General features: G+C 40.8%; 1 protein-coding gene across 2 annotated transcripts in view; it reads left to right on the top strand.

Annotated features, from left to right (window-relative positions):
- brat1 (BRCA1-associated ATM activator 1) overlaps nucleotides 1-24144 on the top strand; it is a 42425-nt gene that overhangs the window by 8939 nt on the left and 9342 nt on the right. For both annotated transcript variants that reach the window (XM_078558676.1, XM_078558675.1), the window contains 8 exons: nucleotides 208-327; nucleotides 8446-8540; nucleotides 12587-12705; nucleotides 13019-13205; nucleotides 13869-13942; nucleotides 14575-14680; nucleotides 22050-22148; nucleotides 22603-22781. In XM_078558676.1, the coding sequence (XP_078414802.1) occupies nucleotides 208-327; nucleotides 8446-8540; nucleotides 12587-12705; nucleotides 13019-13205; nucleotides 13869-13942; nucleotides 14575-14680; nucleotides 22050-22148; nucleotides 22603-22781 (979 nt within the window). The remainder of the gene's footprint in view (nucleotides 1-207; nucleotides 328-8445; nucleotides 8541-12586; nucleotides 12706-13018; nucleotides 13206-13868; nucleotides 13943-14574; nucleotides 14681-22049; nucleotides 22149-22602; nucleotides 22782-24144) is intronic.

Here is a 24144-nt window from a genome sequence, read left to right as displayed (position 1 = left end):
CCATGCCAGTTGGCATTGGCAATGTCCCTGGAGATGTCCGCAGCCTGGACGATCCCACAATCCTGATCGGGGATAAAGCCACAGATACTGATGGGAAAGTAAAAGAGGAGACAAATATCTATGACATGGTGATTGGCAGAAGGGCCCTTTGCTGATGTGTGGGATTTATTTTTTGTAAAAACTGTATGCTTTCATTTTATCCTGCAGAACAGTTCCCTGTGACATACTGGAGCCTAAAATCTGGGATTTACTAGGTCTCTTATTGAGATCACTGAATCAGGCCGAAGCATTGACATTAGCTTCAGGGATCCTAAAGCTCAAGAACTGGTATGGAAGTCTGAACATTTACTTCTGTTACAAATAAATGTATTGTAGAAGAAATCAGGTATTTACTGATCAGCGAAAATACAATGTGGTTGTACATTGGCAGCTACTATAGCTAGACCACATCCTTGAGCCCTATACCCAACTGAAAAATTACTTGCTAATAGGGTGAATTATCAACTTAAACTGATGCTTTTCTTTCAAAAAAAATGCAACAGGTATATGCTATTATATGGCTATTTTATTTAGAATATTGTACACTAGAAAGACAGCACCTGTAGTGCCCAGTTTTTCAGCTTGCGTCCAAAATGACATCCGTGCGACATGTACATAACTGGTGTGGGCCTTGCCGGACGCCATTTTGGTAAAAGCCAAACGAGAGACATCCTCTATCCAAGTCAGAAGCAGCTGTTAGTTCAATAGCATATGCAAATAAAGGATCTGACACCTGCTTCTGTTCGCTGTTGCAACCTTGTCTTGCACCTGAGACAGCCAGCGCAGTGCTGATTGCCTCCTGTAAAAACCAACACTAAGCAGCACAGAATGGCCAAAAAGCTTATTGATGACCCTAATGACCACTGCTCCATGTCTTGAAATCTCCGAGTTCCCGAGCTGACCCCAATCTCCTAGCCCTACCTCCAGCTGTCAGATCCACCCATCATTACTGCTGTTACCAGTTGAATTTTTGCGACAATCTGTACTGCTTCTAGGCAGAGGATTCGATTTTTCATCAAATTATTGAAATGGATTCAAAAACAAAATACTGCGGTACTAAGAATCATAAATAAGGACAGAAAATTCTGAAAATGCTCAGCAGGTCAGACAGTTTATGTAGAGAGAAGAACAAAGTTAGCATTTCAGGATGCTGTCCTTTCATCAACCCTTTTGTCATTTATCCTCTTCTGTCTTCTCCCCTTTCAGAGATCTTCCCAGTTGTTCTTCCCTCTACTCACCACTTTTTCTGCCTCCTGTTTAAAAAACAGCTATGTAAGGTCATTAATCTGAAACATTGGGCAGAATCTTCCATTCTCAGCAGGGGCCTTATTCACTACCTGAGAAAGCGACGAGACACCCATGCTGACTCTGAGGAGGAAGGCCTGCTATGCGTTCTGCCCGTCAGGCAGTTAAGTGGATGGTGGTGGGGCTTCCTCTAGCCTGAGGACCCCAGAAGACGACTCCCTGCCCGCCAAGAGCTGCCGGCCAATCAGAGCTGGGCAGCTCGTGCACTTGGCAGCACCACAGAGGAGGGTGCCAGAAGAACACCCCCACCCCAGACCTTGGAGTTCCGAGATCACAGAATGACTTTTGAAAAAGCTAAGTGCTTTGAGGGAGGCAGGGAGAGTCTCGCAGGGTGGGGGTCATGGGGAGAGAGGAAGTATGGGGGTCAGCAGCAGGGGTAAGGGGTGATTGTCAGCGGCCACCCCATGTCCATGCCCTCGATCATGCACAAATTAGTGCAGATCAAGGGAACCCCTATCCACCCCTCCAGCTGACATGCAGCCCACGCAGTTTTACCAGTTGTACAGGCTGCCTGTCGGCAAGCCAGCCTGGAGTGGAAGATCGCAGCAGAGGCGGGAAGAGGCCCTTAAGTGGTCGTTAATTGGCAACTTGAGGGCCTCAATTGCCTGAGGGCAGGCTTTGGGCCTTCCTGCTAATAACTTGCTTCCAGTGGAGGCAGGAAGGCCTCGGTATCTGACCCGATGCCAACCTGCTAAATTCTCAGGCTCACTTGCCTCCTTCCCCAGCTCTTGCAGGGGCAGAAGTTTCCAGCCATGAACTTTGTTTCTCTCTCCACAGATGCTGCTGACATGTTGCGTACTTCCATCATTTTCTATTTTTATTATTGAAATGTATAATTTATTTCAAAGGTTGAGCTTCAAGATATAGTACAATGTTCTCACAAATGAAGTTCAATAAAAAAACAATAAGCTGTGGGGAAAAGGCATGGTATTTCATTTTATGTTTTTTTTCCACATGTTGAGAGTGTACTGCTTTATAAAAATAGTCAATCCAGACATTAGAGTTAAATGTAAATTATATTGACTCATGCTGATGGCCTTTTAAAAGTGCAATTTTGTTCGAAATAGCTGATCTTGGGTGGTATGGAGCATGATTTTGATGTCACTGTTGTCTTGTTCTTGTTGGAGTAGAAAGTAGATGGGGTGGATGAGGAACAGAGTACTGAAAATCAGGTATTAAACCACTACACTCGAGAGGAAGAAGGCTATCTATTTAGTACCGTTGGAGTTGAGGAAAAGTGTAATTCCAGCTTTTAAGAGAAGTTGTTTCACCTTGATCTGATTTCCAACTAGCAAGCTATATCTGGGAGGAATCAGGAGAAAGTTGAAGTGTTGCTTTAAAAAGTGCCAGAATCTCTTTTTATGACCAACAGCAGGACTGGTGGTTTGTAGGGTGTGCTATGACTTCTGGACATAAGTCCCCAATCCTGTCCAGTATTTTATAAGACTCAATGGTCAAGTATAAGCTGCATCTGGGAATTATGTTGTATTAGAGTTGTGTACACAGTGACACAGTTGAATTTTGGGAGTAATAATCCAACAGTGTGACATGCACAGAGTGATGCTCGTGCACTTTAAGAGTCTGCTACGAGGTTAAATATCTTTCTGCTGGCAAGGTCGAGGAGATGATAGAAGTGAGAAATGTAGCTGAGCTCAAATCTGAGAAGAAGACCAGATGTGTTTGCAGAAAGCCATTTGGGGTTATTTTTAATAAGCAATGAGTGACCCAACAGGTGAGCATAATGTTCTTCTCCGCCCCGAGCCCCCAGAATTCTTTTTTTTATATATCCATAGGCCGGAATTTTACATGCCGTGATCAGACACACAGCCAACCCAAACTAGCACGAAATCGCGCAAGGAAACGTTGGGTGGGCGTCCCATCGTCATAGCAACGTCCCAACATCATAGCGACGTCGCACCATATCGCAGTTGGCGGGCGGATGCATAAGTCAGAAGTGCGCCTGCTGACCATCAAAGCTCCAACTAAAGCCCCATTTGACTGGGATTTTTAGTGGCCCGTGCGTTTTTGGCCCACGCACCAAGCGTAATCAGCCAGGCAGCCTATACGTTTTTGCATCATTCTTGATCCAGGGCAGGATAAAATGCGCAAAAGATGTTTGAAGGTTGAGGAGTTATGAGTACTGCTGTGAATTGTTTGTAGTTGCATTAGCGAGAGTTTGTGGCATTTTTTTGTGTGCAAATATCCTTTGAACAATACTGCAGCTCCCTGAGGCAGCTCCACAGCAGTTGTCAGCCTTCAGAGAGCTGGTTGTAAACTGCCCTCCAGCACCCTCACTTGTCTTCCTGCCTCCCCTTCGGCAGCACCGAGCCTCTCTCAGCGTGCAGTTAATTGGCCAGCCAGCGTGATATCGTGTGTCAGTTGCGATCGCAGCCGGAAGCACAAATCGCATCCGCTTCTGGGCCCGCTGATCACACGAGCACGATGAGCACAAAATTCAGGCCATAATGATAGTTGAAGCTGGTGAATAAATAATTGGAACATTGTAGTTGGTATATTGTGTGGTCTCTACTACTACTAAGTTGGAACCTCAGGGGATAAAAAATTGAGTGCTAGAATTGTACAGGTTCCCCATTCATAATTGATAGATTTCCTTAAGAGTGGTTTTTCACACACGTCTATGTTTGAGTGAATCAGGAAATTGTGATAATTTGTTAATGTTATGGACATATTTAATATACCACACTATACAATGAATTTGTGAAGCATACTATATGCAAAGCTTTAATTATATTGATAGATATGGAATTTGGTTCATGTTGACCACTTTTTATCAATATAATTTTTCAGAAATCTCACATTGAGTCTGGATTTAAAGGGAATCTAAATTTATTTAAACAAGAGATTTATGGAAATAATCTTGAGTTTTTAAGATTAATGAGTAGTGCACTATGTTTGAATACAGTATTGTTCTTTAGGGACCTGAATTTTATTTCAGCTTGGGAGAATAAATTGAGTATTTTCTCTTTATGAAGGCCATTCAAGCATATTGCCAAGCTAAATTACCTGAGGCAAATGATTTAAGTTAATTTATTGTGATCCATATTTATATATTAAAATTATTCTTTTTAGAAGGCTTAATAAATAAAATCAGCTCCATTATCAAGTGGTGGCTGCTTCCACTCCTTGCAGGGGATTTATTTCACTGAGGATGGCATTATTCTTATTTTACAACCAAACCAGAATTTTTATTTTGGCAATCTCAACCAATCCACTGTACCACAATATTCTCCCTCACACAAGCGCATGCAATCAGAATTTACTATCGCTTCACAAGAAACGCATACGTAAATAATATTCAGGCAGGTAAAAGGACATATTCAGATCGTGACAGTGTCACACTAGTGCTGGGGTAACTCCTGGAGAACATGTTTAGAATAAATATATGCCCATTGTGGACAGCAGTGGTGTTTGCAGGGGTAGATTCGTTGAAAGCATCATGCCTGAATAAAGATTACACTTGAAATATGACAACATCTTAAGTGGTCACTGTTTTGTAATCATGAAAGGTAAGGATTGATTTGAACACCAATGAAGATATTCTTATTCAAAATATGTTATTTCTTTCTCCAAACATTCATCAGGGAATCTTTTCGTGACTAAGCTGCCCCAAAAACAATGCCCTGTTGTAAAGAAATCCCATCAGTAAAATATGCCTTCCCATCAGGAGAATATGCTTTCCCATCAGGAGAATATCCCATCTGTTATGGACTTGATTTTCCAAACAGGTTTCTCATAAGAAACAGTGAACTTTATTTATAGGGCTTCAGCATCATTCACTTGCTTCCATCAAGAACCAAAACTAGACACAAACTCCACCCCGAAGGTTCCCCACGCTTCGGGCTGATTTGTCCTCACTGTCACATTGATCCTATACCGTACATAAGTCTTAAAGCTAGAGTCACTACATTCCTTAAAGCTAGAGTCACTACATTCCTTAAAGCTACATTCACTACATTCCTTAAAGCTAGTTACGACGTTCCTCCCCCTTTAATTTTTTTTACAATTTGTATTTACAAGAACAACTACATTCATGATATTACAAATATATACATGGGTTATGAAATTACAAGTTCAGTCTCTCAGGTGGTTTCCTGATCCAGGTGGAACATCGTAGTTCCACGACTTTAGAATCTCTTACTGAATCTTCATTTTCTGGAATCGCAGCAACATCAGGTACCTCCTTAGGCAGAGGCATTTCAGTGTTATCCACTCCGACAAAGACATCTGGTATGTCTATCCTTGGTTGATCAGCCACAACGGGGACCACAGGTTCTACAATGGCTACAAGTGGAACATCAGTTTGTTGGGATATCTCCCTTCTTCTCAAATGATCCATGTGTTTTCGGATGATCCAGCCCTCCACTTCTACGTGGTACAACAATGGTTCGGTCACCGAAACTATTACACCAGATAACCAATTTGATCCACTAGCAAAGTTTTGTACGAATACTGTTTCACTGACAGTAAATTCTGGCTGTGCAAACCCTGAGTCACTTATTGATTCCCTTGACTGTTCTCTACCTTCCCCTCCAAATTGGGAAGTACCAGGCGGCGCTTCATAAGTAATTCTGAAGGTGTTGAACCTTTAGTAGTGTGGGAAGTCATTTATCGTCTTTTATAAACTATCTTCCACCTTGTCTTCTGTCTATTACAGAGTTTAGTCTCGTCCTTCATTTTGACTTCGCATTCGGCCAGACTCCTCTCAGGCGGAATCTCAACTTGGTTCCATTCAGGGGTTGAGCTACCCATGGCTTCATCACCCACTTGCATTTTGGAAAGCTCCATAACTTTCCCTTCTAATGCCTCTTTTGTTTCACTCAGCTGATTCTTCAGCTCTTCTGTCTCCTTCTTGTAGCTTTGCTGCATCTTCTCTGCCAACTGGTTCTTCAGTTCAGTCGGAGTGACATTAAATTCATTCTGCTTCTCTTCGTAATTTTCCAGAGGCTTTGACCCAGAGGGATCCTTATAGTGTGTGAAGGCCTTTCAACAGATTTAAGACCTGTTTAAGACAGTCTTCATTTCCTCAGGTTGCTGAATGACTACACACTCCTTTTGCATCCTGTTACGGTCCTTGGACTCTCCAGGCTCATTCTGAAGCATATTGCCTTGTTCCTTTTCTAACTCAGGAACTCTACTGGCTTCCTTTTGAAATCTCACTGACCAATCAAGGTTAATTTACCTCAACCAATTATGACCTAGAAGGCTTGGTCCTTCGGCTTCCACTACAATCACAGGGAGCTGTGCTGTCTGGTGCTTGTAATAAACAGGCACAGCGGTAATACCTTTCACTTGTATGACTTCACCAGTATATGTTTTCAGTTTGGCTGAAGTCTGCTCCATATTCAGTTGCTGAATACTGTTGTTTAAATATTTGAATGTGTGCTCCCCCACTGCAATGGTTCTTGCACCGGTTTCCACTTCCATAATCAAAGGTTGTCCATTGACCTGCAGAGTAACAGTGATTGGCTCTGTTTTGCCTACTTTCACATTAAATAGAGAATTAATGGTTTTTTGTTCTTCCGCATTATGTACTTCGATCAGCTAAGTTTGCTGCCTGGAAGTCTGTCTCAATTTTGCTTTACATAGCTTCAGTATGTTCCCTCTTTTATGACAGTAATGGCACTCCACCTCTTTAAAACGGCAAGTTTGAGGGATATGGTTACTCCCACATCAGTAACAATTCATTTTCAGATTTGCTGCTGAGCTGTCCCCTGTATATTTTTAAAATTTTCGGGTAGTATGGACTGTCTCCCGCTTCGCTGCTGACTCTCTGATCTTCACGCCATGCCCGGCGGTCTGTTCCTGCCCCAACTGGAAAACGGTGCCATTTTGTACACTCTGTAAGGCCTGCGAATCCCGCTCAGCGCTTTCCATCACAAGCGCTATTTCCAATGCTGTTTTAAATTTGATATTTACTTCAGCTAATAACCGTGTTGAATGGCATCATGATGCACACCGCAGACCAAACGATCCCTTGACATATCGTTTAGCTGTTTGAACTTCGCTATGTATGTGCTATGGTCTCCCCCGGGGCTCTTACTCTCAAATTAAATTTGAACCTCTGCGTGATTACGGAGGGTTTGGGTTGAAAATGACCCTTTATGAGGTCTACCAATTTGCTGAAGGTCTTCGAATCAGGAGCGTTTGGAGCCATCAAACTACGGATTAAATTATGAGTTTTACTCCCACAGACACTTAGAATTACTTTCCATTTTTCCTCCACCGTTATTTTGTTTGCTTGGAAAAGGAAACTGAGACATTCTATATGATGACTGCAATCCCCTGTGGATGAGTCGAAGGGTCGATCCTGCCAAAAAGTGGCATACCTGATGAGTATATTTTCCATTTCTTCTGCTTAAAACAAGATACTCACATTCACTGGGTAAGGGACAGTGCCGGAACCAATTTATCCTCGTCACCAGTTGTTATAGACTTGATTTTCCAGACAGGTTTCTCATAAGAAACAGTGAACTTTATTTACAGGGCTTCAGCATCAGTTACCTGCTTCCATCAAGAACCACAACTCGACAAAAACTCCTCCCTTAAGAGTCCCCACGCTTAGGACTGATTTGTTCTCACTGTCACATGATACTACACAGTACAATCAGTCTTAAAACTACAGTCACTACATTCCTTAAAGCTACAGCTACTACATGCCTTAAAGCTACAGTTACTATACCATCTCATCAGGAAAAAATCCCATCTCATCAGGAAAAAATCCCATCCCATCAGGAAAATATCCCATCCCATCAGGAAAATATTCCTTTAATTGGTTCTAATCTACCTTTCAAAGAATTTGTATTCAATAGCACAACATTAAATTGAGACATTGTATGAATCGTAGGCATCCCCAGGGTTGCAATGTTATTGCCATTGTTGTTATAAAAAAGGTGTATTCCACTTAAAAGAGTGACGTATTTTCACTAAGCACCAGGAACATTTCAAGACTCCATGCCGCCTGAGTATATCTGTGACATTGTGAGATAATCTGGAGTCTTTCTTTAAATGCTTCTAGGCAACAGGCATTTGGAGCCTTTATTTATTGGTTCAACAATTCCTTTGATTGTATATTTTTTGTAGTCCGCAGTCACTGAAGATGCAGGCTGTAACAGCATTGTTCCAACCACTGAATTACATCATTTCTGTGACTTCTGTTCAACCCCAGGAGGATACAGGTGCGTTGTGTACATAATTATCCAGCAATCTTCATCTGCTGAATTTTTGCCTTCAATCTGTAGATTTTTAAAATTATTACATAAAGAGGAAAATATGATGGTGCTTGAAATGACTAAAACGCAATCACTCGTGCAGGGATTGTGAAAAGCCGGTATCTGGGCATAGGAACGATTTGAGGGAAGAATGATTTGTAATGTATATAAATGTTACAATGTTGTAATTGGCACTTACTGGGGAAAAATAGTATTTATTAAGTTCAATCTTTAGTGCAACATTTGAAAGATATACAGACTGATGAAAGCAGAAAAATGATCCTGGGTTTTACTGTGAGGAGGATTGAAATTTTTTTTTACGTAAAGTGATTACAAAGAGGAACTTTGCAATTGGGGTAGAACATTATGGGAGATGAATGAGCTGAAGAAATCCCTTTCCTCTTGCCCACCACCGTTTCCACCCCCAACACACTCAAACACTCTTCTCATAGTTTTCATACTGGTAGTTTTATTAATCTTTCCTCTCATTGTAGAGGTGTGCCATTTTGGGGTGCAGTCACATCAGATGTTAGCCATTTGGCTTGCTCCAATTGCAAACAGATTAGTGGCTTTTCTAGTCTAGACCTTGACCAGATATATAATGCAGAAATATTTCATGCTGATTGTCGGTTTTGCTTAAGGAATCATGGCATGCTAAATGTGATTGGATAGAATTTATGACAAAATATCTCTGACTGATGTCAACTGAAGAAATGCTTATTAGATCTCCTGATGCAATGGCCCCACAATTTTCAGGGGCACATATTCAGAGCAGGGGAGAATTATGGATGGGAAACCTGGAAGTACAGGCTTCCCAAATATTCCTCAGTTTATAGTTGCTGCAGGCTTTCCCGCTTAATAGGCAACCAACCTGATTGGCAGCCTACAGCAGACGAACGCAATTGAGAATAGAGGTAGTTGGCTGAATAAAAGATCATGGTGGGGATGAAAATTGTAATTGCAGGGTTGTTTGGTGGGTCAGGATGGTTGCTGAGAGGGTTAGAGTGTGGTGATGGAGAGCAAGATGGTAGTTTGTGATCATTGAATGAGATGGTGGCCTAAGAAGTATTTGAGCATGGTCAGAGGTCAAGATGGCAGGCAGAAGGGTTTTAAGCGTGAATAGGGGGTGGAGATAGTAGTCGCAGGTGGGTTTGAGCATGGTTCGGGGGTAAGGATGGTGGTCATGAGGGGTAGAGTGTAGTTGGATGGTGGGGGCAGACTAAATGGTCATCACAGATGGTCTGAGCTCGCAAGGGCATGCTGGTTGTTGCAGGGGATAGAGCATGGTCAGTGGAACGAGATGGTGGTCACAGGGTTAGTGTGTGGTCAAGGGGGGACGATGGTGGCCATGGGGACATAGATCGAATTCATGGTGGGTGAATAGTAGATGTGGGTAATTTAGGGCATTATCAGTGGAGCGAAGTGGTAGTCACCTTGGAATTGGTGATAGTGAAGAGGGTGAGGGGGAAGATCAGTGAAGGGGTCAAAGATCATTGTGAGGTCAAGGATCAGATAAATTGTAGGGAGGATAGCTTGTTGAACTGGTGGAGGCGGGGTGGGGGTGATGGCGATACTCCTGTTGCCCCAGCCTACAAGCAGTGTGGTAAAGGCATTCACCATATGGATCCTGCCCTGTTCTTTTTTTTTCACCTGCTAGGTTTCCTGAGACCAGGGAAACCTGACCAGCTTTCATTTACTAACATTCCTCCTGGGAGCAAATTGGTCACCCACATATGTTAAAACCAGAAGTGGGCAGATTCCGGTTTATGTTCTGGTTTGAAATTTTAACTTTCCACCTGACCCAAACCCGCTCATTTCTGGGGCTTAAAATTACCCCCAGTGTGTATCTTCAAAGAGGGAAAAATGTATTAAAACCACAAATATCTCCTCGGAGAGAGAGTTTTTCTAAGCCTTACTTTGATAGGGAGTAGTATCTTGTATTTAAAGTGCTCATCTCTTAGCTTTTCTTTTGAGGGTCAGGACAACATTTTCTTTAAATTTCTTGGAAGTTTTGCCTGTGTTTGTATGCCTCTTTTAAGAGATTAGACATGTAGTGAAGAGTCCAGGACTGCAACTTAAGCCCCAATTTTCACTCCCGAAGGGGATTTGCAGAGCTGGGGAAATTTTACAGCTCGCCACATCTGCCACAGGGGAAAAAAGAGCTCTGAATTGCGGGTTCTTTGTTCCGGAGGTGGGGCGGGGTGCAGGTGCATGCCAGAGTTGGGCCCATCAACCCCAGAAACAGTCCAGAAGCGGACATAGGCTGCCGAGTGCCAAAGTGGGCTGATTAAAAGGACTGCCTTGACCCCCTTGGACTTCATCCCAATTGTTTTATCCAATATTCGGGCCTCCAACTGTCATGTCCCCACCCATTCCACATTCTACATCCATGCCAACTGATGACCACCCACTCATCCCCCTGGCTTCTTATAGCCCCTATGCCAACTTAGGGCCAACTCATCATCCTGCACCCCCCCCCCCCCACTTACCCCCATTGCTAATTATAGCACCTATGCCAACTCATGTCCCCCACCCACCACCTTTTGCCCTTACACCCTCCATGCCAACTCACCCAGTATCTACCATAGGCAGACCTCAGAAACTGAGATGAAATTTTTAAAAAAGTTCTAAGTATCCATTACAGACTTCACTACATAAAAAACACTCTCATTGATAAAAGCCCATTTAATGCATTTAAATATCCTGAAGTACTCAATTCCTTATAAAAACAAAAATTTGTATTCATAACCCCACGTCAAAGACAGCCTTAATAACCTGTTTGAGCTGTCAATCAAACTGTGAACTTATAGCGCCCCACTGTGATAATGACAGGTTGTAGACGCAGCCAAGTAGTAATAATGCTATAATGATGGCCCTTAGGGTTATGTCAACAAACATCTATTGAAACTATAAGCACTGAATTTTTTCAACTGGGAGACACAGGCAGCCTTTTTTTTTATTTAAATGGCAAGGGGATTTAAATAACTTGACTGCTTGACAGCTCCACAGATGTTATACACCTTCTATGAGCACTTATGTCTCCACTTAAAAAAAAATCATAAATCTCACTGCAGAACAAGGCCCTCGTTCCAGCAAAAATACGGTCTGTTTGAACTTAGCACTGAGTTCAAATAGCCCTGCTGAGTTCGGGTTTCCCCCATGTATGAGTCATGTCCTGTCTCCGTTACTCTGCTGGCAAAATTAGGATCTGTTGGAAATGGGGGTGGGACTTCAGAATCCAGGATCCTGACGCCATTTTGGATAAGGCACAGACTCTCCACGAATCTGCGAAAGTTTAGGCCTTAGTTATTTGAAAAGATAGACTTGATAAGCAAAGTGTCTTTTGCTTTGTCCTTCTATTTTTTTATCATCCAGCAAGAATCTGGACAAAATCTTGATTAAGCAATCAATAGTGGAATATGGGTTTGGAGGGGAAGATAGTACTAAATCAGTGGGAGAATCCAATCAAAAGTTGACTTTTTTTGATAAATTTTAAGTGTTGTAATCCCATTGGGGAGGTCTTGTGGCACAGTGGTAGCATGCCTACCCCTGGGCCAGAAGCTCTGGGTTCAAGTCCCACTTCAGGACTTGATTGTCATGGATGATGCATTCAGAATGTGACCACACAGGTTGATTATCTGCCCGTAGCCCTTCCAATACACCCGATGGCAGGTGGTAAAAGTTTTCTGGTCAGCCATGCTGCAGAAGGCCACAGCAAACCACTGCAGTACTTTACAAGCATAGTCATGGACCAATCCAATGGATGTCCATGGTCACCAATGCCCTCTTAAGGCATAGTACCTGAAGGAGGAGGAGGAGTCATCCTATTAAAATATTCATTTCAAAAAAATGATCTGAATGTAATAGTGAGTTAACCCCCACTGATTTGAATGTAAAACCACTATTGCATACTATAAAACAGTACTGATTCTCTCAGTACAGTACTGGATAACATACTTTAAACTTATCTGTATAAGCAAGCAAATACTGAAAGTACATTATATTTACTACAGCCTTACTGGATGCACCTTCAAACTATAGAGTCGATATTGAACGCCAACTATCCAGGAAATCAGCATGTATCAGCTTGCTCTGTCAAACATTTTCACATCTCTTGGAATTCTTACAAATGGTAAGCAAATAAGGATATGTTAGGAATTCTACTACTGTTCCTTCGGCTCTGGAATCTGAATTGTAAACAGGAAAATAAATAAAAGATGTTATGGGTGTCAAAAAATCTTGCTCTATCCTTGGTTTTATACCTAGAAGCAGTTAATAAACAGTGTATATTGGTTATCTTAACCCGCAGAAAGTATTCCTTTTCCTCTACGGAAGCATGTGTTTGAGACCAAGAAAGAAAAGTTATTGAGGCTAAATATAAATTAATTCTATCATGCATCTTGTAAAATAAAGCTAAGATTGTTGATTTTCTTTGTCTTGTTTAGCCCTCTCAGAAAACAGAGTTGCCGTACCAAGCTTTGACTCACTCGGTGCTTACAGTCCTAAAGCTGTGCAATGGCACTGCTATTCCCACCACTTCAGCTGGCGTCAATGCTAGCAGACACCTGATTGGATGCATCAAAGTTCAGAAAGCAGGAATAGATGCTCTTGGTGCAATCCCTCAGTGGGCAGGTATGAAACAAAACAGAAGCAATAATAAAGCATTGAAGTTTTCTCAGTCTCTGATGTAACTATATCTGACTGTTTCAAGACCAATAGCAGCTCAGACTTCTTCCAGACAATACATTCTAGAGCTTAAAATGTACAACATGCCATATGAACCAAGAAAAACAAATTATCTTGTCTCTGAGGGACTAATCACTGCCAAATGTCTGTATACTAATGCCTTAATAGCAGAGTGGTTGTTTAGCATGCAAGAAAATGAATTAAAATGTTGAAGTGGATTTTTGTTTATGTTAGTAATATTTATCCTTGAATAAACACCTTCAGTGATTCACACCTTTGGTACAATTTATCAATCGTTCTAGGTTAACACTCTTGGACTTTAATAAATGCAAGGGTACACCACAGAATTAGATAAAATTTTGCCTTGGAGGCTTAATGACTTAAAATCTAGAATTTTCTCAGAAGTTATTGTTTAAAACGGGGTGAGTAACACTCAGAAAATGGAATTTATGTTTTTCCTTCCTGTCTTCAGTCACTATTTATTGCCTGTATTAGCTGCTGTCTGGTCAGGATTTTTGAACTTTGCCACCGAATAGTTTTGAATTATAAAAATGATTACACCAATATAGAGATTGGTTTAACTTGTTGAAATGAATGTTTTAATTTTAGGGGGGATCGAGGAAGTAAACAGTGCATTGAACCTTCTGCTTGATTATGTCAGAAACCCAGATACAGACAGTACTGTGAGTAATATATTTCTTTATTAAAATAGACCTTTTCATAATGTTTCAGTGTAGTTCTCTGCTGTTCATACACTTGATCCTTGATGGAACAGGACCACAGATGTTGCTGCAGCCAAGTGGCCATAAAGGCAATTGAACTAGACTTTTTTTTATTCTTTAATGGGATGTGAGTATTGTGGACATGATAAGCATTTATTGCCCATCTTTAATTGCCCTTGAGAAGGTAGTGGTTAGCCACCTCAAACTGCTGCAGTCCATCTGGTGTAGGTACACCCACAGTGCTGTTCGGAAGGGAGTTCCAAGATTTTGACCCAGCGATGATGAAAAATTGGTGATATAGTTCCAAATCAGGATGATGTGTGACTTGGAGGGGAACTTCCTGGTTAGCCATAACCGTGAGGTAGCCGCAGCGCAACAGTCTCCCCACGTTAAAAGACTCCATGCGAAAGCTCTTGCCACGGGCTCCATGGCAAGTGTCGTCCTCATTTTGAAGGACTGCTGAAGAGAGTGTGAGAGAGAGAGAGGTGGTAGAGGTCCAAATCCACTGCTCAAAATATACTTTGTACCACTTATGATTGAATCGAGTATCATATATAAAAACTCTGATATTTAATCAAATTTGTAACATTTAGGTTTTGAAGAAAACCCTCCAGGCTTTATTTTACTGGATGTTGCATTGTACTGAAGCTGTAGACTCTCGTGCACTTGAACCCAAGTTGAAAGAGTTTTTACATGGAGGTAGGAAACCAGTGTTGGCTATCTGCCAACTCTATATTCTATTCAATATATATTTAATTATTTTGTCATCCTACCTAAGCTTATTACCTCCACCGTCAAAGGAGGGTGTAGGTAGTGTTTTCACCCGTTAATCTGTGTGTCCGTAAACAAAATATCTCAAAAACTAATGGACAGATTGCAACGAAACTTCGTATACAGGATATGGCCCAAGGAAGAATTTGTTGGCTTTTGTTGAAGATGCAGATCTGGATCCTGCAATTTTCTAAAGGCCCTGTTCAGAACAGAACATAGGAAATAGGAGCAGGAGAAGACCATATGGCCCATATTAAGCCTGCTCCGCCATTTAATATGATCATGGCTAATCTTAGACTTAGACTTCAACTCCAGTTTCCCATGCACTCCCCATAACCCATGATTCCCTCAGAGACTAAAAATCTGTCTATGTCAACCTTAAATATGCTCAATGACAGCTCATTCACAACCTTCTGGGGTAGAGAATTCCAAAGATTCAGAAACCTTTGAGCGAAGAAGTTTCTCCTCATTTCAGTGCTAAATGCTCGGCCCCTTATCCTGAAAAATGCCCTCTTGTGCTATATTCCCCAGCCAGGGAAAACAACTTCTCAATATCTACCATGTTAAGCCCCTTCATTCTCTTCAATGCTCCAATGAGATCACCTCTCATTCTTCTAAACTCCAGAGAATATACACTCAATTTACTCAGTCTCCCATCATAGGACCAATCTAGTGAACCTTTGCTGTACTGCCTCCAATGCAATTATATTCTTCCTTGAATATGGAGACCAAAATTTGCACACAGTATGGTGTGGTCTCACCAAAGCCCCATAGGATTGTAGCAACTACTTTATTCTTGTACTCCAATCCCCTTGCAACAAAGACAAAATGCTATTTGCCTTCCTAATTGCTTGCTGTGCCTGTGTGACCATAAGACTATAAGATGTAGGAGCAAAAGTAGGCCATTTGGCCCATTGAGTCTGCTCCACCATTCAATGAGATCATATCTGATCTGATAATCCTCAACTCCACTTTCCTGCCTTTTCCCCATAACCCTTGATTCCCTTACTGATTAAAAATCTGTCTAACTCAGCCTTGAATATACTTAATGACCCAGCCTCTATAGCCCCCTGCGGTAAAGAATTCCACAGATTGACTACTCTCTGAGAGAAGAAATTCCTCCTAATCTGTTTTCAATCGGCGACCCCTTATTCTGAGATTATGCCCTCTTGTCCTAGACTCTCCCACAAGTGGAAACAACCTCTCAGCATCTACCCTATCAAGCCCCCTAAGAATCATATCTTTCAATAAGGTTGCCTCTCATTCTTCTAAACTCCAATGAGTACAGACCCAACCTCTCCTCCGCCAGTCACAATCCATCAACTTGAAAATACCCCATTTATCCCTACCCTCTGCTTCCTGACTGTCCATGCTAATGTAGCAACCCCAACTCCATGAGCTTCAAATGCCTTTTGGAAATCAAAGTATACTACATCTTATTTTTCCCTTTATCTACCTTAATAGTTACATCCTCAAAAAACTCTAACAAATTTGCCAAGCAAATTTTCCTTTCATAAAACCATGTTGACTTTGTCAGATCATACTATGATTTTCTAACTGTATTGCTAAGACTTCCTCAATAACAGATTCAGGCACTTTCCAACAACTGATATTGTGCTTACTAGCCTGTAGTTCCCTGCCTTCTCTCTCCCACCTTTCTTAATCATAGTGTTATATTTTCTAACTTCCAATCTGCTGGGACTATTCTAGAATCTAGGGAATTTTGAAAATGATAGCCAGCGTACCCACTATCTCTGCAGCTTTCTCTTTTAGAACCCAAGGATACAGGCCATCAGGTTCTGGGGATTTGTCAGATGTTAGTCCCTTGAGTTTCTCAATTATTTCTTCTCTGCTGATATTATTATTACCTTAATTTCCTCACTTTTATTAGCCCCTAGGTTATTTCTGGTATGTAACTTGTATCTTCTACTATGAAGATAGACACAAAATATTTGTTTAACGTCTCTGCTATTTCCTTATTCCTCATGATAATTTCTCCTGTGTCTGTTTCTAAGGGACCAATGTTTACTTCAGCTACTCTCTTCCTTTTTATATACTTTGTTAGGAAATAGAGATAGTTTAAGTAAGTTATATTTGCATTTTTAGAGTGTTAGGGATGAGTTTTAGCTTTAATATTTAAGTTTGATTTATATTTCTGTATCTGTGTGTTAAGAAAGGTTAAATTGAGTTTTAGTTTCACTTTAAAAAGGTGCCTGCATTTCTAATGAGGTTTTACAACTGTTGCAGCTAGGTTAAACAAACAAGAGTAGAAGAATTGGGCTGTTGCCTAGTAACAGGGATCCAGAGAGGCAGGTTCCTCCCATAGACACAAACAGAAAAGCTAGAAACAGCAGCTTGTTTTGGAAGCTGTTAGAGTTCAGCTGGTTTTGAAGATAACTGCCAGAGAAGCAGCCTCAAAGGGGCAGATAGCCAGCTCCAAGCTAAGGTTGGTTGAAAGTAGCTGCCTGAGAGAAACTGGAGGAAGAGGGACAGATGGACAGTCCCAAGCTAAGGAAAAGGTCCAAAAAAAATCCAGGGGAGTGGAACGGGGGAAAGTCCCAAGAAGACCTCCTAGTCAAAGGAAGGATAGGAACTTGGGAAAGGTCCTGTTAAGTGAAGTTAAGAGTGATGGGCAGAGAAAAAGGCTCCAAGCTTCAGATTTAAAGAGGCAAAAGCTGCAGGAAGTAGATGTAAAGCAAGAACAGCAGACTTGATGGGCCAAAGGGCCTCTTCTGCACTGTGTGATTCTGTAAAGACGCAAGAAGGACCAAAGAGACAACTGCAGGTCTGTAACTCTTTGCTATGAGCATGTGAAGCAGTGGTACTATTGACGGCTGATTCGGTGAGAGAGAGTGTGTGGAAGACAGCTTTAATGCATGTGGTGACCCAGGGAAGAGGAACATCAGAAGGAGAGTTCAAAACCCTGGAGGTGAACCCTTGCGGAAGGTGTCTGTGAGGAAGCATCGGTTTGGGAGAAGATTCCAAGGCGAGGTCCTGGAGAGTGAAGATTGGAAACCCTCGTGTGAAAGACGGAATTCAATGAGACTGGTTAGCTCATGGTGTGACAAGTGTCTTGGGGGGAGTTGATGGGAGATCCATAGCATCTGGTTGAGGTGGCATCTGTCACTTGGTTTCAGAGTGTGGTGTGTCTGACCATAGTGTGCCTATTGGTACGTGGACTGTGTACTTACTGGGGACATTAGAGTTTAAGATAGCTTTTGTAACCTGTGTTATCCTTACAAATCTGTATATATCTGTAAAGGTATAGTTATGGGTGAAGGAGTATTATAATATAGTTCATTTTTTCTTGTTGAATAAATGTTTTATTATTTTGTTAAAAGTTCCTCAACTGACTCCTGTGACTCTGTTCAGTAGCTACTCTCCATATATCTAAACAAACAATTAAAAGTTAGGATCTATCAAGCTGGGTTCCACTCTGGGATCAGGCTTGTCCAGGGGTAACCTCAGCTGGGATCATAACAACTTGTATAAGCTTTTACATGATGTTTTTATATTTCGGGTTAGTTTACTCTTTTTTTTCCTTTTTATCAACTTTTTGGTGGCCCTTTGCTGGTTTCTAAATCACTCTCAATCTTCAGACTTGCTCCTATTTTTGCAACGTTATAAGCCTCTTCTTTCAATCTAATACTATCCTTAACCTCCTTAATAAACAATGGATGGATCTTCCTCGCTGAGTTTTTGTTTTTCAGTGAAATGTATTTTTGTTGAACATTTTGAATTGTTTCTTTTACATTGGAGAGATAAAGAAAAGTCAATTTGCCCTTAGAATGTTATGGGTTGTTTTATTTGGAATGTTGTTGATTGTTTTAGAATGTTCTGGATTGTCTCAGCTGCTGTGGTGAAATTTATCACAGCTGTCAAAATGTGAGCAGAGATTTCAGAGCAGGTTGTTGGATATCGAGTGGCCTGAGGCCTCCTCAGTGAGATGGGAGCCCTTAATAAAAAGTTTTCTTTTAGCTTTGTGGTCACAGAGCATCAATCAGGCCAGGAAAAGCCTCAAGAAAGAGCTATGTAATTGTAATATCATTAACACATCACAGCAGAGGTATGTGTTCCACTGAGTGCCTTCTTCACTTGTTTCTAAATGAAATCAAAAACAAACTACAACATGTATTTTACACTTCCAATTTACGATTCTCATTTATAGGCCATCATTATAGTACTAACTATACTAGGGCTCGTTGGTTTATGCATATAGCGTTAACTCCTACTGAATATGCCTATCAATTTCCTATATTTGGCCATCTTTCAATGTAAACTGATTTTGAAACATTAGTGAAAAATATAAAAAGGCAATGTAATTTCAATTTTATTTAGCTGAATCCCTAGTAGTATGTTTCATAACCAGATCCATGTCTTGAGTTTGTAAAATGGAACTAACAGGTTCCCCAATGGCTATGGGCAAATGTGCAGTGTGCTTCAGTATAAGCCGTCCAACACAACGTCTGAGATTTGATTCTTAGTTTGTGTGTGTTCTTTAGTTAACTGATGTGAGCCAGGGCAGAATTTGTGATGCTAAAATTGACCCAAGAATCCCCAGACTAGGGTTCTTGTCCCTGATAGCTATATGTGATTCCTGCAAGGAAGGGCTTGTGTGGACATTAGGTGAGAACAGGGAAAGGCTTAATTATAGATGTCAAATAGCATGGTGACATACTTGAAGAATGGCTATTTGAAAAAGGATGGAAGAGCTCCTGGCTCCTGGGAAATGGTATCCCAGCAACATTTAGCTTCAGGACAAGGGAGAAGAAAATGGGTTTAAAAACAGCGAAGGATAGAAAAGTAGCTGGTGTTTAGGCATGATACTTAGTGCTACGCATTAAGACTAAGCTTATGTGAATACATGGCTATGCTTTCATTATAAGTCTAGTGAAATTGATTTACTCACTTTTCAGTTTACACAATACACACAAGGGCTAGGTTCTAGTGCAGTTGAAAGTACAATTTGAAGAACATATAACGAATCAGATTCCTCTCGCTCTTCCTCCTGACTGGTGGCAGATTATAATTTGCAGTGTGATACAACTGCATCACCAATGTAATTTGTTTTTTTAGGGGATGTTGGGATGCAGGACTTGCCTCAACATCATCTACAATGCATCAAATCAAAGCAGTATACAAGTGATAAATTGCCATTTTACAAATAAAATGTTTTCCAATTTTGCATGTTTAAAAAATGTACTTTTATTTTTGGCCACTCTGCACTGTTTCAGGGCATTTTATCTGAAATGAAACATAATTACAATACAGAACTGAGCTAGAAGCACATGTAAAGAGTAAATTTATTTCTCTAAAATCTTATAATCAAGTTTCATAATTTCCTCCTTGCTTTTTTTCGTTTATGGGATGTGAGTGTTGTTGGCAAGGCCAGTGTCTATTGCCTATTCTTAATTGCCTTTGAGAAGCTGGTGGTGAGACATCTTGAACTGCTGCAGTCCAGGTAGCGTACTTTTACCAACAGTGTTTTTAGAGAGGAAGCTGCAGAATATTAACCCAGTGACAATGAAGGAATGGTGATATATTTCAAAGTCAGGATGGCATGTGGCTTGGAGGGGAACTTGGAGATGATGGTGGTGTTTCCGTGCTCCTGCTGCCCTTGTTCTAGGTGGTAAAGGTTGTGAGTTTGTAAGTACTGTCGAAGGAGATTGGAGAGTTGCTGCACTGCATCTTGTAGATGGTACGTACTGCTTCTACAGTTTGCAGGTGGTGGAGGGAGTACAGCCCACTTGACTGGCACTCCAAACCACCATCTTAAATATTCACTCCCTCCACCACCTGCAAACTGTAGAAGCATACGTACCATCTACAAGATGAATGCAGCAACTCTCCAATCTCCTTCGACAGTACTTACAAACTCACAACCTTTACCATCTAGAACAAGGGCAGCAGGAGCACGGAAACACCACCATCATCTGCAAGTTCCCCTCCAAGCCACACGCTATCATTGCCTGGCATTGGGTGATACTTATTCAAAGCTTGGTTATTTTAAATACGTTGTCTCAATAACTCATCAGGTTGTGTTTTGAATTTCCAAAATGTGATGAGTTGCCTACTCCGATTATCCTTTGCGAGTCTAGTTAGACAAGATGCAGTCAGTAGATTGGGCATTATGTTTGTACTTGAGCATTAACTTGTCAGTGTTATTGAATTTTCACTGAAGGTAGTGAATTTCCCAAACAAATATTGGATACAGGCAATGCACCCAAAGGAACCTGCAGGCTACTAATGGGACCAACAACTGGAAAGTCCCAGCAGCTCAGTTCTTCCAGGAGTAGATGTTGTCTCTTTCCAAAATAAAACATAATTTGCACCCCAAACCCCATAGATCCTCCAGTTAGTCAGGCTCTATGGATAGGCAATAGGGTTTCCCAGCAACCAGAGATCCAGGAAAGCGACATGGCAGACCAGAATGCTTATCTCTTCATTTGTATTCCTATATTGGGCCTACACCTAATCCTGGCATAGCCTCACCTCTACCCCATCCCATTCTAAAAATCCTGAGTTAAAGGACACCCAGTCAAACAGGTTCACATCCCCTTTTCCTCTTTTTTGTGCCTGGAAAAATGTACTTTCCTAGAGGATCAGGAAAGTTGTCCCTGATGTCTTTAATTTTGTTGTTGGTTCCCATTGATTTGGGGCTAGCTAGCTACAATATTTGCAACATTTAGACATCCTTAAACATTGTGACACTAGAATTCATTACTATAGATCTGCTTACATCAATAAGAATATTTTTGTGTGCTGACAACTGTAAAAATATTCCTGTTGCTCTCTTGTACATGGAAGTGGCTAATGCAGTCTTTCTGCAAATAAGCATTTCCTCCAGCAAACCTTTCCTGGTATGCTTAGACTTCAGCCAGATCCAGAAGTTACCACTTTATTATTCACTGTTAAAAATATTTGGAGTGAAAATTCTATTGTTTTATTTCTAACTTTAAAACATCGCTGAATTTGCCTTACCAAAAATATTCAATTACTTAGCATTGTCATAGTTAACTGAAAAAGCTCATGGTTTTATGTATATAATTAACTAAAGTTGAGGATTCATATGGCATTTGATATTTTTTGAAAGATTAAAGTGGCATACTAATATAGAGCTGAGCATTTTCGGTTTAATTTCTCTCCCTCCACCCCCAGCCATTTTAATTTGGTATAGAACTGTTACTGCAGTGTTCAGAAAGTTCAGCTAGATTATATTAAAATTGGTGTGCTTTGTATTAGATGCATATCTGGATGGGTCTGGAGTTAATGCTGATCTCTATTACAATATCCTCAGACTTCATATCAGTAATGAAGAAGCGACTATTTGATGTTCATTGGGAGATTCGAGACTCCACACTCGAGTTCCTTGGTCAACTGTGCTTCCAGTTTAAAGGTATAAGCAGTTTCACTAATGGGGCATATTTTTAGGGAGGAGTAATATTAACCTAACAATATTTAACTATTTAATGGTAGAGCAGTCAGTTAGTATAGTAATCAAGTCCTAGGGGCTGGTTGATGAACTAATTGCTACTTGCATGACTAAGATGGTCTTCTTGGTGAGATCCTAACAAAATTGAAATTTGTCACCTGACTTCTCATCACATTTTAATGTAACATTTAAGAATGATTTGAGATTATCCACCTGGTGTAGTACACAATTTGTTCACCCAATTTCTCAATTATAAATTTATTTAGGTTAATGAAGTATAGCGGAACACTTGGAGTTCTAGTAAGCCAGAATGGACAAAATAATTGTTCATACTTAAAATACCATTACTAAGCTCTGCTCATTTATATCAAATTTACTGTAATTGGATTTCATTGTTGGCTTGTTACGTTTCTTTCAGAAGTTGAGAGTTTCTGTCAGTTAATTGGTTCCTGTGGAATTCCTCATCTTGTTTTGGAGCTGCTTTCAGATCCCGAAAGTTACGTTCGAGCAAGTGCCATTTCTGCCCTGGGAAAGATGAGCTATCTCTCTCCTAACTGGCAAATGTTACCAAATGATAACAGTGTCACAGCAGTGGAGGTGGGTCTTTTTTTTCTAATGCATTTTGCATTGGCCTTCATTTTAGTAGGATGTATAATTCCACTTCAGCTGTTCTTTGCCTATTACAAGGTGAAAAATACAGTCTTAATGTAACACCAAAATATATGCAAAACACTAAAATTGATTTTCCATCCAATTTTTAACCAGTTCTGAAGAACTTTGCCTCTTTTTTTCTCTTACTGATCTCACTGAGATTGTGAGCTAACTAAATGAGAAATTGAGAGGAAAACCTCCTTTTTATTCTACAGTATTGTGGATTAATGTGCTGTACCACCACTCTCTTAGAATGAATTTTAACGTTAGCAATTCAGGAATTATCTGCATCATATACAGTATTGTGCAACATATTTCACCTAAACCACAATATAGTAGATAGTTCTAAGATATCCGTTCCAATAGTTCATTTGCTACCAACTGATAAAAGATGGTTAATGATCTCTTCAAAGCAATTATTCACAAACACCAAATAATTAAAGAAATTAAAGTAATTCTGAGAACAGTTTTAAATTCTGATAGAACTGTTCACATAATTGGGAAGTAGATAATAGCAGGTATTCTATTCATTAAATGGCATTACTTGAAGCTTAGAATTTGCTTTTGCAGCAATATGTTGAAAAAAAACATTCCAATACAAATGCATTTTTATTTGCTGTTTTTAACTTGCCACTTGGGGCTGGTTTTGAGCCTTACTTTGTTTCTGAGGCTGAAACATTGGACAGAATTTTCAGTTTGGTGGTCGGCGGGTCTGGGATTGGCCAGGGAATAGACCACCGACTGCGATCTGCGATTTCACGCTGGCTGGCCAGTTAGCAGCCAACCAGCGTGAAAGGCGTGCTGAAATGCTCAGTGCTGCCAGAATGGGGTCAGGAGGAGGGCAGGCACTGACTTAAACGTGGGCACGGGGGACCATGGAATGAAAGCTCCCTGAAGGCAGAGAGCTGCCTCAGGGAGCTGAAGAATTTAAAAGCAATGAATAAAGATTTTAAAATGCAGAAAAAAATGTCCACATTTCATCAGAATCAGTCACCTGAGCATATAGATGGTAAAAATTCTGTCCAAACATTTTTATTGTTTTAAAATTAATATCAGAAACCTCATCCTGCCCTTGAATGAAGTTTCATCAAAAAGGCAAAGTCTACCTGGCCGATTCGCCCATCTGCCAACCGTAAGGTTGGACAGACCATGAAAAACCAGAGTTAATTTCAACTTTAATGGCCTTGATAGGCCTCTTAATTGTCGGTGGGTGCGCTTCCGCCTTTGCGCATGCCCGCCGACCGAAATATTGTGTGAGCGCGGAATGACGTCGGGACGCTCTCCTGACACCATCACATGCTATTTTACG

Source organism: Cetorhinus maximus, chromosome 15 (assembly GCF_964194155.1).
Source record: "Cetorhinus maximus chromosome 15, sCetMax3.hap1.1, whole genome shotgun sequence".
Classification (NCBI taxonomy): domain Eukaryota; kingdom Metazoa; phylum Chordata; class Chondrichthyes; order Lamniformes; family Cetorhinidae; genus Cetorhinus; species Cetorhinus maximus.
Note: the sequence above shows the minus strand (reverse complement) of the source record. Positions and strands in the feature narration are given on the sequence as shown.